Here is a 15,948-nt window from a genome sequence, read left to right on the forward strand (position 1 = left end):
TGTGGGTGGTCACTATATATACCATTTGTTGAGAGCGAAACTTGGAGAAAGTCAAATCTGCTAAGTTGGTGTCAGAACCTGCTAACCTGTTATGTAGGCGACTGAAGCAATGCACCTGGTTTGGCCAATTCGCTGGTCGAGTCCGAGACAAGTTGTTGGAAATGCACAAATTTCGTTAGATATTCGTTTTCTACTGGGATAAGTTCATCTTCCCTCTGTAGGTAAGAGGCTCACGATAGATTGAGATATCCAATTGATTATAAAAACAAACCTAGCTACTCTATTTTTTACTCCTACAAACCCTAATATATCTTCCACCACAATTAATTACGCTTCTCTCGACGAGATTCGTTGATGATCTAGCTGCCTCTGCCGAACTACGTTAACCAGTGTGGCTCACACTTATTTTTAGCAACTAGAGATTTTTTTGTATAGAGACGGCTTAGTTCCCAACCGCCACTATAGTGACGTTCGAACCGAGCTTTCTCTAGAAATACATTGTAGAGATGACTGTACAGATGCCCCTTTTGTAGAGGTGGATCTATTCTAGCCACCTCTACATAGGTCATCTTATAAAAAGTAGAGTTGCACAGTAAAAATCATTTTTTAGATGACCTCAAAGGGAGAAACGATAAAAACAAAAATTGTAAATCTCAGGATTTATGCAACTTTATAGTTGACAGTTTTTGTTTAAAGTCATATATGCAAGGAAAGTTACATTTAAAATTCTCATATTTGAAATTCGAGTTTTCAAACGACCTTAGATGGAGAAACGGTTAAAACTGAAGTTGTAACCCTAAAAATTATACTACATTGTAGTTGACAATATTTTTCATTAAATTTGTTCATGGTCCCAAATACTTATTTTAGAATTATATAAATACAAAATACAAAGGTTGAATATCTCAAATACTCATTTCAAAACCGAATGAACAAAAAATAAGGAGAAGAAATAGTTACGACCTGTCTGTGGCGATTCTTTTGCTTTGTCTTTGATATAGACACCTGTCTGTGATTTATCTCATGTCACAGGTCATTAAAAAGATGTCAGGCGTCTATGATGTATATACAACATCACAGACAGGTAACTGGCCCATTTTTTTTTCTCTTTTGGTCCACAAACGTTTCACTATGATACCCATCTGTGTTTCTTTTGGTAGGTAGACATATCACCATTATTATTAGTGACACGGGTTGTTGACATCTGATCATATTGATCACAAGTCATCGATAATACTGTCATTGAACAAAAACTACTATTTAAAGGAGTGTTTGGTTAGAGTTGTTAAAGTTTAGCAGGACTGTTAGCATTTTTATTTTATTTGACAATTAGTGTCCAATCATGGACTAGTTAGGTTAAAAAGATTTGTCTCGTAAATTACTTTCTAGCTGTATTTTTAGTTTTATAATAGTCTATATTTAGTACTTCATGTATATGTCTAAATATTCGATGTGAGAGCGATAAATTTTAACAAGGCAAACCAAACGGGTAGTTGAGCCATCGAGCCATCAATATTACAATCATTGATCAAATAATACTCTTATTATTAAGCAGCAAGTACCAAGTAGTTGCTAGCTATTTGACTTCCACATCAATTAAAATAAAAATACCCGCAACGACTTGCTAGCATTTTGTAAGTAAGAATGGTGGTTCTATTCATGGCAGCCGGAAGTACGAAGAATCAATAGCCAGAGGTTCACGTAATGAGCTAGGCCACCTTGGGACGGACAAATAGACTCTTTGGTCGCTAGCGACCATGCTTTCAGCTGCCTTCCTCCCTTTTCCAAGTCAGACAGAAATATAGGTCACCTAGTTCTGCTCGCAAAACAAAAAGTCAGCTAGCTCAGAGCTATCCCATTAGAGACGTCTTTATAGTCCCCCATCTCTTTTTTTCGTCTCTACTCTCTGCTCCACATCAAGTATATTCTCTCAGCTCGCATGCAACGGACATTGCCTGAAATTAAGCCGAGCCCAACAGCCAGGGAAGCACACAGAAACACACCAGCCGCCAGGCACAAATTAGCGCACAGTCCGCTCACCCACAGACCACAGTGCAGCCGACCATTCAACTCGGCTCTCCCACAAAGAAAACATCCGCTCGCCGGCCGACTAAACCTGCTCATCGCTGGTCGTTGGACAGTAGAGATTGGAGACGTCCCAACCTCCTCTACCGGCGCTGCTTTCGTTATTGACTTTACTACCATCGTCCGGGCTGGTGGATCGGACACACACGATCCAATATATCCATGGGTCATCTCTCTCCGGTACAATATGCAGGCTAGCCGTTTAGCCATGTAATGAACAATCCTTTTTTTTCTCGAATACACAAAAGATTTGTGTATCATTGCTATTAAGAAGAGAATAGTTTCCAGTACAAACAACGCGCATCTAGCACACTAGGGGTGGTCTAACAAGTGAACCAATCTAAGAAGGAGAAAATTGTTATTATATGAATTCAATCGTATGGTTTCGCTATCATATGACTCCTAACTTTGACTTCGCTAAAATATGACTCCAAACGTTGTGGCTTCATAATACATATGATTTTAATTCATTTAATTATTTTTGAAGTTCAAAATACATGTATTTTTTATTAATGACCGTATTGCCCTTCTGGTATTCTCATCTACCCATATTCATCTATGCGACATTTTGTTTCCTCGACCTGCTACCACTCGCTGCTCGCCTCCTGCCGCCCCCTCCACCCCTCCCCACGCAGCCACCCGACCATGGATGGAGGAGAGCCGCCCCCTGAAGGTGCTCATCAGGGCCAATCGCCATGAACGCCGAGAGGAGTGAACTGGAGGGGACAGGTGCCCTAGCCCTAGACTAGGCAGCGGCGCTGGTGGCTTGGCCGTGGCTCCAAGAGGCCAGCACAGTGAACCACCCAAGGCATGTCCACGGCAATCAGCCAAAGCCACGGACAGCCAAGGCATGGCCACGGGCTAGCCAGCAAGTTTTTTCACGTAACTGCAACATTCACCGTGAAAAAGAACTAGGGGTAAAAGAGTATCTTTAGGAATAAATATATGTATTTAGATGAGAAAAGAAATTAAATGAATCAAAATCATATGTATTACGATACCACAATGTTTAGAGTCATATTTTAGCTAAAGTCGATGTTATGAATCATAGAATAACGAAATTACACGATTAGAGTCATATAATAGCAATTTTCTCACCTAGAAGACTGCTCCCCAGTTCGATATTACATAAAAGGAAAGAACAGACGTGCAAACATCGCCGTGCCCTACGGGTCTTCCACGAAGAGCTCCCGCACGCACCCTTTGAATGCTAGAAACAGCGCGTCAAAGGCCTCCACCTAGATCGACGACAAGGTCCTGGAACGCAAGGTGTCGAGTATTCACTTGGGCACAGGTGAAACCAGAGCAGTCCACGGTGCGATCCGCAACCGCTGCATGAGGAGTACCTCGCCCCGCTTGGAGGCCGGTATGTGTGCCAACGGTTGGGCGGTGATCCGTCTGCTCCTGTGCCTAATAGGCAGCGGCCTCCTGGTTCTCGTTGACTGTCGTGGTGGAGAGGCAATCAGGGGCGGCTCCCGCACAACCTGTACCTCATCAAGAAACTGTGTGAGGCGTTGAACGGCTTCGCTCGACGTGGGCGTCTTGTCGCCAATGTCGACGTCGAGCTGACCCACCCGAGGAGGCGTGAGCTGCGCCAACTCCTGTGTTGATGACGGAGGCAAGGAGGAAGCCGCCACCAGAGGCAGCTCCGCGAACCCCATGGGTGCGACCGTCTCAACAGAGTCGTTCACGACGAACACGCAGGCTAGGAGCTTCTCCAGCATCAGGTCGAAGGAGACAACCAAAGCGGGAGGGCCATCATCTGCGCATATCGCCTCCACAAGCGGGTCGAGCTCATGGTGGCACAGCGTGGGTGCCCCCCTGATGGAGCACGGCGGCGCTTGGGCGGTCCGAGCCAAAAGACCGTTGTCGTCGATAGTGACGTTCGTTGTCGCAGCGATGCCATCTGGCTGGGAGATGCCTGACCCGCTGGGCAACATGTCGAGCCCAAGGAGAGCTTTAGAAGCAATCGAGGTGGAGGCCGGTGCTATCTGCATTGACCCAGCCGACCACCCCTGACTCCTCCGACGCTTGCGACGCCTCTGCCTTGGTCGTCGTCGGCCACTGGTGGCGAGGACGGTGGTGCTCATCGTGGCTCCACCGAGGTCTGTCGCCTAACCAAAATGAACCAAGGCATGACCGCGGGAAGCGCGATCGCTCACGTGCCTTGGCTGCTTGCAGTCACGCGCGATGTGACGAAAGCCCCTGCAACGCAAGCATCACTGGGGCAACTGTAGGTGGCCACCTGGTGCGTGGATGAGAGGCAATTGACGCACTTGCCATGCAGATCGACCGGGATGCGCCTTGGTGGTCGAAGCCTTGTTGGCTGCCCCCCGCGAGTAGGACCTGGAGGCACGACCGAGGTGATCGTCGGTCGCGTCTCCTGCTGGTGGAGGACCTCATGCCACCCATCGGCGTCAAGTGCAGAGACCCGTCGACAGCAGCCAAGGCGCTGGCGTGCCGGGATGCGGCCCTCGACAGGGCGAGGTGGCATGCCGTGCACCAGCTGTGGTCGAGGCCGACGCCGGTTACCCCTCCCTCTCTCTCGGCCAGAGCTCGGACGACTGTTGGACATTCTTAACGTCATTACCAAAAGTAGACTTAGTTTTCTATTTCTGATAACGGCGCCAAAAATGCCGAACCTATCCCTCATGCCACTTAAGCCAAGTTGTCATCCCTAGCATGACATGAGAGTCGCTGTATTGAAATATGCAATTGCTCTTTTGAATAAATAATAAAGGGATCTGCAAGCACACAGATTAATACCGATGTAGCATTTTAACTGGGAAGTATTCTAGGAATCGTTATTTATATTTTTACCACTGGAAGGGATTACTAACACCAATGTTGATTGTGGAATGAAATATGGAACTGAGTATCATTGCATGTGTAATAGAGAGCATTCATCTATCACTTACATACAGGGATAAATGTCATATAAAATACAGATAAAGTATGAATGATGACAAAGATAACTAATCTGATCAGCGTAACTAGCCACATATGATAATGATAAGCACCTCAACAGATATTCTAGCAAGTCATTAGCATGGAATTAGGATGGACTACAAGAATATTTCCTAAGTTATTTTTAACTATAAAGTCTAGCATATCATAATTAGTGCAATTATACTTGACAATTATTGCGAGACAAGATTACGCCCATGCATAGTGATATTATCAAAGAAGATGAGAAACATAACAATCACTCTCTTGTAATAATGTTGCTATGCCTGCCCTATACACGGGAGGGAGACTATATAAGAATCAACGGAGCTGTACCACCGCGAACTACCCCGCGATCCGGTATATAGGGTACAATCGCAGATAAATACGGTATAGGCACCACGTCTACACAATACTTATCATTTACCCATGGACCCGATGGATAAACGCTATACGATCCTAAACATGTATATAATTCCAATCTAACTAAGCCAAATATATAACCATGATAAACTAAGAACGATATAATTGCAAATATAAACAAGTAGAGCAAAGTCATAATCAATATATTGAAATAGAACAAAGTCATATTCATAATATTGAAGAACACTGATGAACAGAGGAATTACCAAGAATCCTCTTGACGGATCCAGAAACCAATCGAAGATTGACCCCTTCTAGTTTTAATTATATGTAGCTATGCTAAACTAGAGATCTAGTTGATGTGGTGGCTCTAGGGCTTGATCAGAGACTCTCCTCCTTGGATGAATGAATGAATTAGGGTTTGAGAATGAGAATGCCTCCTCCAGGGGCCAGAGGGCCTGCTTATATAGCCCCTCCAAATGAACATGGGTTGTCGGATCAAACCGACCTTAATCGCACGGTTTTCCTTAATCCTTTAGATCGGTGGAGCATAATTCGCGAGGCGGGCGCTGATTGGCCGCCAGGGCAGGGCAGGCGCCCTAGGGGGGAGGGCGGGCACCCTGCCCCAGGCCCGCTCGGCCTCCCGTTCGTTCTCGTGGCTTCTGGAGTCTTTTAGATGATAGAAAATTGCCGCACACGTTAATATCTCTATGTAAACCCGACGTGTGGGCCTTTCCTCCATATTTTCTGATAACCCCCTGCAGAAATAGACAAACACCAAAACCCATAGAAATGTCAGATAAAACCCTAAGTCTGGGTGTTGGTTGCATTTGGATCCTTTTCTTTATTTATTTGATGATTAAATTTGGTACTTAAGGACCGTCAACAACGACCCATCGCCGCATCGCCACAGCCTGAAGGCGGAGGCCGTGTGTACAGCTGAGGCGTCGCAGACTGCGACAAAATCCTTGATGGCCGCAACCCTCGGCGAACAACATCCAGATAGGGTGCCGTGGAGATTGGCATCGAATCCGCATCAGAGGTGTCGGTGAGGTCCTCATCTACCGAGCGACGGGCCCTTGTACATCCCACCGTGGTACCCTTTGGGCAGAAAGGGCGGCATTCGGGAACAAGGTGGACGACGGGCTTGGAGCGGGGACGGACGGGTGAAAGAGGAAGGAGTCGAGGCTTCGCCTGCCTCGGAGAGGGATCGGACGCCCGCACAGCATCACCATCATGAACGTCGACATCGTCTTCCTCGTACACGGTGTCTGAAACATCGACGACGAGGACCGGCGACCCGAGTAGCTCGCCCCCTGGGAACCGAACCGTGCCCACCTCGCAGTGGGGAGTAGGGCCCTGGGGTTGCGGTTGCCGCTGTCGTGGTGATGCCGCCGCCGCTGAGGCCCATTCCCGACACCACGACCGACGCTGGCGACGCCGCGCCAGCGCACGCGTGCGCACGGGGAGGAGAGGGGGAGGCAGAACCTGGTGGGGGCGCGGTGGCTTCGGCGACCGGCGCCACCGGCAGCGGCGGCGGCGGCGGCGGAGAGTGCGGGAGCTGTGGAGGGGGGTAGAGGGGCGAGGGAGGTGGGGGGAGGGAGGGAGGGAGGGAGGCGGCGGCCGCCGGTGCCGGGGAGGCAGGCGGCTCCGCCGGCGCCGGCAGCGCAGTGCCAGGCAAGGTCGTGGTCGGGAGGGGTTAGTGCCTTTAGTGTTTCTTCTCTAATGAACAATCCTGATGTGTTTTTTTATATGGGAACATATTTAGTGCAAACCACAACCTCCGTGAAAATCTATGTAAACCATGGCAAAAAATGTCGTCTAAATTCATCAAAAAAATCACACATGTAGATGATTTGATGATACACAACCTTGTAAAATATCTTGTCCAAACTCAACTTTGTTTGTGAGATATAAAAATAACAAATTTCTATGAATTTAAATTTGGATAAAATATTTTACAAGGTTGTGTATCATCATATCATCTACATGTGTGATTTTTTTGGAGAATTTAGACGACTTTTTTGTCATGGTTTGCACCGGTTTTCACGGAGTTTGTGGTTTGCACTAGATATGGGCAACAGAGCGAACTATTCTTTCACCTTTAGGTCTAATAATCATCATCCTGATTGTGTTATTGATTGAGTTTAGGGTTAACCATCATCATGATTCACTCTGCCCATGTGATGTCTAAACCTCGGAGTAAAATCATGGCTTGGCTCATCTACGGACAGTAGTAAGGGAGACCGATCTCACATGCAGACAACAACCTGCCGCCGACGATGTCATCCTGCCAAGTGTTTTTGTGGCCGTATTTTTTTTTCATAGTCAAGTTATCGTAGAGATGGATGTTCAAGTACTATTGTGCTACAGACTTCATTATATAGTTTACCTATCATCATGAGCCATTTGAATTCTTTCTTTGAGATTCCTTGTTAATTTGTCATAGAGATGATGTTCAAGTAATTTTATGTGCTGATTTTATTAAAAGGTTTACCTATCATCATGAGCCTTTTGATTTTTTTTAGATTCCTTGCCAAGTTTTCATAGAGATGGATGTTCAAGTATTTTTGTATTATAGACTTTATTAAATAGTTTACCTATCATCATGAGCCTTTTGATTTTTTTTAGATTTCTTGTTAACCTACCATCTTGAGTTTTTTTCCCACACTAATGAAGCCCTGGCCAAGTGTTTTTGTTTTTTCCCCGTCAAGTTGTCATAGAGATGGATGTTCAAGTATTCTTGTGCTACGGACTTTATTAAATAGTTTACCTATTATTACGAGCCTTTTGAATCTTTTTTTGAGATTCCTTGCCAACTTGTCATAGAGATAGATATACAAGTATTTTTGTGCTATAGACATTATTAAATAGTTTACCTATCATCATGAGCCTTTTGAATTTTTTTTAGATTCCTTGTCAACTTGTCATAGAGACGGATGTTCAAGTTTTTTTTTTTTTTGCTATATACTTTATTAAATAGTTAGCTATCATCATGATCCTTTTTGAAGTTTTTTTGCCGCCGACGATGCCAACCAGCCAAGTGTGTTTGTTGCCATATTTTTTTCCAATTCAAGTTGTCATAGACAATAGACAAATAATCACCTCTGTTCCATTGATTGGTCAAGTGTTTATAAAAGGAGTTACTCGACTCTTCAACTATTGAGATTCTTCTTTCTAGACTATACAAGTGTTTATAAAAGGAGTTACATGACTCTTCAACTATTGAGACTCTTCATTCTAGACTATACATATTCTATTACCCTCGCATGGTCTCAACCAGGAGAGGAGCAAATATTGAGGCTAGACTGGAAGTTGAAGAAGACAGTTGGTAATCCCTTAGTAAAAATTTCAGCACACTGAAGAGATGTAGGAAATGAAGAACACGCACAGCTTCAAGGGCCACACGTTCTCAAACAAAATAGAGATCGGTTTCCACATATTTAGTCCTTTGGTGATAAACTGGATTTGTAGAAAAATACATGGCACCGATGTTGTCACAATATACAAGAGTAACATGTGCTAAAGGGTGACAAAGCTCGCCCAAGAGTTGACGAATCCAATAAGCTCAACCATGACATTAGCAACACCCTATATTTAGCCTCAGCGCTAGACCATGAGGCAGTGTGTTGGCGCTTGGATGGCCATGATATAAGATTATCAATAAGAAACACATAATATATATCCAGAAGTAGAGCGGCGGGTGTCCGGGCAGCCTACCTAATCGGCATCCGAGTAGACGATCAAATCATGTGACTAGCTGCCAGAGAGAGAGAGAGAGAGAGAGTAAGACCATACACCATGACGCCTTTGATATACCGCAAATGCATTTGATGAGAGCGAGACTCATAGGGGTCATGAATATACAAGAAAACTTGTTTAAGGGCATGAGCAATATCCGGCCGTGTGAGTGTCAAGTATTGTAAGCACTAGCAAGACTGCAATATAGAGTAGGATCGACAACCGGTGGCCCATCTTGGATGGAAAACTTTTGGAATGAACCTGAAGTGGAGTTTGGCAAGGATTGCAAGATTACATATTAGCCTTGTCCAATATTTCAGCAGTATATTTGGCTTAAGAGAGGAACAAACCTATGGATGACTGTTGTGCCGAAACGCCCAAGAAGTAATGAAGATCACCAAGATCAGTCATAACAAATTCTTGCTGTAGAAAGCTAGATTTTTGTTAGAGAAGATGTTGGGATGAAGTTGTCAATATGATGCCACATCCATCCCATGAGTGTAGATGAAAATCAAGTTGTAACATTGGGAAGCCCAAAAGCCAATCAAGGTGATGAACGCTTGGAAGCAGTTGTACCAAGCTCTCGAGGCCTGTTAGAGGCCATAGAGAGCTTTGTTGAGATCACATAATTAGGATGCATATGGTGGTTGTTGGCAATAAATAGTTTCATTCAAAGTGTCATGCAAGATGCATTTTTGACATACATTTGATGAATAGGCCAATCACTAGAGATGACGAGCGATAATACCTTGCGAATGGTGGCGGGCTTGACCACAGGACTAAAGGTTTCATCATAATCAAGACCATGCTATTGAGAAATCCTCACATAACCCAACGAGCCTGTATTGAGCCAAAGAGCAATCAACATTATGCTTGGGACAATATAGCCATTTGCTTGAAACAATATTAGCATCTAGAGGTGGCGGCACAAGGTCCCATGTTTGATTAGCAATGAGAGCACCAAATTCCTCCTCTATGGGACCTTCCAATTCAAATAGGAGAGAGCACCATGATATGTTTTTTTGGAAATGAGGTGATAATTGTGGAAAACATAGACAAATCAAAGTGTTGTCGTGGTTGACTGATGTCTGACTTGCCCCTGGTTTGCATAGCATGCTGGTTCATGGTGGGAGGGACAGGGACCAACACAATAGGCGCTTTGGAGGAGCATAGGGTAGTCGGGATGACAGTCGAACCAGTGGGCACCTACGGTGGTACCGGCGGTGCCACGGACATCGGTAGTACCATCGGTGCCGATGGAGGCATGGGAGGTTGTTGCCGTTGCGTGTAAACCTTCATGGCCGGTGGCCGATAGGTGGCACCAGATGCAGATGGTTGAGCTAGACTCGAGTAGGGTCCCAAGGTTGGTGTCCCGGACCGAATACAAGTGCTCCTTGTCTAGGCGCTTGTCCCTGACCATCCATATGAATAGGTGCTGCCCTTGGCCTAGGCCCTCAGTGTGGTGGGATGGGAGCCGCACCAGGCCCTGACCCTTGATGATGAACAGCTCTAGTGGCAAGCGCCAAGATCGGGGCTGGCTAAAAGCCCTAGTGGATTTTGGATAATTGATGAAACATCAGTGTACTAACCTTTGTCTAAGTGACATATGAGATAGGTTGGTACACACCAAGGGTGGAGCTAGATGATGGTATCCATGGTGATGGACGTTTCCATAGATGAAGATCAAGTGCTCCAACATGGAAAAGAAGAAAGAGAAAATTAAAAATGGGCTCAATGCAAAGGTATATGATAGTGCCATTTTTGTTTTGCCAATTAAGACATCATAACAGGTGTGATTAGATTTAGAATAACTAGTTGTACTATAAAGAGGGGAAATAGAGGCTAGTCATAATTCTGTTCTTCAACTCACACTCTATGCTCTTATATGAGTTAAAATAACGTGTATCCAGCCATGATATGAAGTGTAATTCTAAAATGTATTACAAGAGATGACATATGAGGGGATATAGGTCAACTGGAAGAGATGACATACATATGATATAAATTTTGTTGCAAAGCACGAACATATTTGCTAATAAGAAAACACAAATGACAACTGATACATGTTTGGATGTTCTTATTGTTTTGGATGGTTTTTAGTTCTTCAAACTTTTAAGGATAGAGCTCAATAATTGAAGGGACACCGAGAAGTTGTATGATTTTGTAGTCCTTGAATCCCGCCTCAAAGGAGATCTTCTTTCACTCTTGTGCGTCTTGCTTGACACCATTGCTATTCATCATCATGAGGTCTTTCAAAAGTTGTGTCTCTATGTGTTTGATGTCTGACAACTCAGATCCAACTGCCATATCTATTATTATTATCTTCCCTCCTGCATCTCATGAAGGTATTGCTTATTCTTGCAGTTCTTCAGTATCTTGACACACTCACTCATCGTTGTTCTAGTCATGAAGAACCAACTGAAACAAGCAGCCATTCATCAAGTTAACCAGGCAGAATTATAAGAAATTGAAGTACATATGTATACCTTGTCATATTAGGAGAAAAAAAGAGAAGCACATCAACGTGTGACTTTATCAATGTTTGTTTTTTGTGTTTTGATTGATTTAGATGCATAAACATATGTATACAAACTGTGAGGAGTGCTCCATGCATACAAAAATTAAATGACTGTCGAGCTTATTTTGCATCGAACCAAAATATCAAGAGTGCGACGTGAGATGATTGATACCTTGAGGAACACAGCGTTCGCCTATGGAATACTTTGAAACATGTTGCCAACAACGTACTGCATGTTGGTGTCAGTGGGAGCTTTGGTGACAACTTGTGGGAGATCTAGTACGGTGCACTTCAAATCTAAGAACGCCACCGCAATGGTTGTAGCAGCCCCGCCAAGCTCGCCGGTAGCATCGATAAGTGAGGTTAGCCCATAGAAGACCTTGCCGCACTCCTTGAGGACAATTCACATGAGAAAGGCTATTTCTGAGGTCCCTTTTGACCTACTCTCATTGATGAGGTCATAGCTCGCGTTGGGCGTATGACAACAACAACTATGGGTGTGTTTGGTTTCCTGACTTCTTTCTAGTCGACTAGCTTCTAAGTCTAGACAACCTTAGCTTGCTCCCACCAAGCTAATCCCTAGTTATTTGGTTGTCTATACTGTCTAAGCCTGGTTAGCACCAGGGTGTATTTACTTGCCTAATTTGTTTTGATATAGTCACTTCTCCGAATTGGTAAGGTTATCCTTGAGGCATTTCGTCGAACAAGTGGTGGGCATCCTCGGCAAGCACGACGCACAACAATAGCAACATGAGCAGGGAGAGCATGACGAGAAGTATGGGGAGCAACGCAAACAGGGCAAGCACGATAAGCATGGCAAGACTAGCATGACGAGCACAACATGAGTAGGGTGGGCCTGCCCTCCATGCTTCCTGAGTCACTGGCTGTTGCTGAGTGGAGAGCCTTCACCATTTCCACGTCCATCTCCACTAGGCAAAGCACACAGTAGAGAGCTCCATGATGACACGCTCCTTCATGCTGCCCCAGCCACCAAGACCTCTGCCACAGTCGGATCTGAGAGAGGAGGGCACGAATATGGTATAGAGTGGCGGCAATGGCGAGGAGATCTAGGGAGTAGCAAGCAGGATCAAGGCGGTGACGCTCATGCTCCTCCGGCCTTGCAAACTAGGGATGGGGAGGAGGGAGACGAGGGGGGACGAGGTGGCCCAAGCTGCTCTCCTTGGGGCTGAGCAGTACAACGACGACGACAACGACTAGCGGTACGGTACGATGACGACGATCGACATTGCGGTGCAGAGCAGGATGGAAGAAAATGATGACCAATGCTACAGGAGGTGTGTTGTGTCGCTACGGTGTAGATTAGGGTGGTACGGTGATGCGAACTCCACCTCAAAGTGGCGTAGCGGGGTCTAGCTTTGGCCTGTTTACAGTCAACCAAATAGCTGGAAAGTGGCTTCCTAGAGCCTGATTGGAAGTTAGCCATCTAAGCAAACATGCCCTAGGTTTTGCTTTTGTCCTTTTTTTGAACAACTATATGTTGCTTTTGGCTTGACCTCAACAGCTATATTTTGTTTGTCTTTTTCTCAACAACTATATGTTGCTTTTGGCCTGATCTTAAACAGCTATATTTTACTTTTGTCCATATATACCTCAACAACAATATTTGATGTACATACCTTCACTCTCTTGAGGATATATAAGAGTAGTAGTACAAGGTGGGGAAATAGATATGAGAGTCATTTCTGTTCTTCAAACTCACACCCGCTTTTATACGAGTTAAAATAACATACATCCAGCCACGATACGAAGTGTAAATCTAAAAGGTACTACAAAAGATGGAATATGAGGGGATGTAGCTCAACTGGAAGAGATGATGATGTACATATGATATAAATTTTGTTGCAAAGCACGAACATGTTTGCTAGTAAAAAACACAAATGACAACCGATACATGTTGTGATATTCTTATTGTTTTGGATTGTTTTTAGTTCACCAAGCTTTCAAGGATAGAGCTCAATAATAGAACGAACACCGAGAAGTGGTATGATTTTGTAGTCCTTGAATCCCGCCTCGAAGGAGATCTTCTTCCACTCTTGCTCATCTCGCTCGACTCCATTGATATTCATCATCATGAGGTCTTTTAAAATCTGTGTCTCTATGTGTTTGATGTCTGACGGATCTGACGACTCAGATCCAACCACCATATCTATTATTATTATCTTCCCTCCGGCATCTCGTGAAGGTATTGCTTTTTTACAATTCTTCAGTATCTTGACACACTCATCATCGTTCCAGTCGTGCAGAACTAACTGAAACAATCAGTCATTCATCAAGTTAACTGGGCAGAACTATAAGGAATTGAAGTACATATATATATACCTTGTCATCTCAAGAGAAAAAAAGAAGAAGCATATCAACGTGTGACTTTATCAGTGTTTGTTTTCTGCGTCTTGATCAATTCAAATGCATAAACATATGTATACAAACCGTGAGGAGTGGTCCATGCGTACTGAAACTAAATGAATGTGGAGCTCATTTTGAATCAAACTGAAATATCAAGAGTGTGACATGAGATGAGGTACCTTGAGGAACACAGCGTTCGCCGGTGGAATACTTTGAAACATGTCGCCGGCAATGTACTGAACGTTGGTGTCAGTGGGAGCTTTGGCGACAACTTGTGGGAGATCCAGCACGGTGCACTTCAAATCCGGGAACGCCGCTGCTATGGTTGTAGCGGCACCGCCAAGCCCACCGGCAACATCGACAAGCGAGGTTAGCCCATGGAAGACCTCGCCACACTCCTTGAGGACGATCGGCATGAGAAAGGCTGTGTCCGAGGCCATGGCGTCGTCAAATGGGAACGTGGTGGCATCGCGCTCTGCTCTTTCCCAGATTGTCTGGCCGCTGTACGACAGAGCAAACGGGGACAGTCCCGCCGGCTGCGGCTGATCCTGATCCTGCCGGAACCATGCATATAGGCCCTTGCCGAGCGGGGATTCTCGGGAAGGTGAGAGCATGAGCTGCACGTACATAAGAGCAGGCAGTTGTTGGGTCGTTGTCAAGCTCTTGTCTCTGACGAGGAGGCGGGACGCTGTCGTCAGTTTGTAGACTGGACCTTCTCCGTCATGCCTGTCGTTGTCGTCTGACGCCACCGTTGCTGCCTGTTTGACGCTGAAGATGCCAGAAAAGGTGAGCACACGCATTATGCGACGCAGGTCGTGGAGCTTACAGGGGTTGATCCCAGCCTCTAAGAGTATCTGGGGAAGGGTGGCGGCACCACCGAGGCGATGGATGGTGTCGGGGATTTGGAGGTCTAAGGCGAGCGCGAGCGCGACAGGCTTGAAGATGCCAAGGGCCTGGTGCCAGAGCTGAAGCTGAGCCTGGAGTAGCTCCTGGCTGCTGTACTCATCCAGCAATGCCATTGTTGTGCAGATGATGGATCGATATTGCGATGCCTGATTGTAGGTTCTATGTTATGGGGTCTGTGGGTGGTCACGTATATATATACACACCATGTGTTGAGACTTGAGAGCAAAAATTGGAGAAAGTCAAAATCTGCTAAGTTGGTGTCAGAACCTGATAAGTTGGTTTTCCTTCTCTCTCTACCGACTCTAGCAATGCACCTGGTTAGGCCAGTTTGCTGGTCATGTCCGAGACAAGTTGTTGGAAAAATGCAAAAAAATCGTTAGGTGTTCGTAGTGGGATAAGTTCACCTCCCCTCTGTAGTTAAGGTGCTCACGATCCATTGAGATATTGATTAAAAAACAAATCTAGCTACCCTATTTTCTTACTCCTACAAACCCTAATATATCTTCCATCACAATTAATTATTTATTGTTTTACGCTTCTCTTGACGAGATTGGTGGATGATCTAGGTGCCTTTGTTGTTTTTAGCAACCGGAGATTTTTTTAGTATAGAGGCGGCTTAGTTTCCAACCACCTCTACAGTGACGTTTGAACCAAGCTGTCTCTAAAGATACATTTGTAGAGGTGACTTAGCAGCCTCTACAAATGCCCCTTTTGTAGAAGTGGATTTATTCTAGCCGTCTCTACAAATTGATTTAAGCCTCTAAAAGAAGAGTTGCACAGTAAAATTTGAATTTTTTAGAAAGGCAGAAACGATCAAAGATGTGGCTCGAAGATTTATAGTTGACATTTTTGTTTAAAATCATGTATGTAAAGGAAAATTGTGTTTGCAGTTCTCATATTTGAAATTCAAATTTTCAAACGATCTCAGATGGAAAAGTTGTAAACCTCAAAAATTGTACTACTTTGTAGTTAACAATATTTTTCATTAAATTTGTTCGAGGTCCCAAATACTTATTTTAAAATTA

The 15,948-nt window shown here is 44.7% G+C and overlaps 1 protein-coding gene across 1 annotated transcript; it reads right to left on the reverse strand.

Annotated features, from left to right (window-relative positions):
- LOC8083308 (5-pentadecatrienyl resorcinol O-methyltransferase-like) lies at positions 13,339 to 15,099 on the reverse strand. Its single transcript, XM_002438833.2, has 2 exons — positions 14,197 to 15,099; positions 13,339 to 13,923 (listed from the first exon to the last, which is right to left on the reverse strand). Exons 1-2 carry the CDS (start codon positions 15,034 to 15,036, stop codon positions 13,615 to 13,617), a joined length of 1,149 nt encoding a protein of 382 aa, XP_002438878.1. The 5' UTR covers positions 15,037 to 15,099; the 3' UTR covers positions 13,339 to 13,614.

This window comes from Sorghum bicolor, chromosome 10, assembly GCF_000003195.3.
Source record: "Sorghum bicolor cultivar BTx623 chromosome 10, Sorghum_bicolor_NCBIv3, whole genome shotgun sequence".
NCBI classification, from domain to species: Eukaryota; Viridiplantae; Streptophyta; class Magnoliopsida; order Poales; family Poaceae; genus Sorghum; species Sorghum bicolor.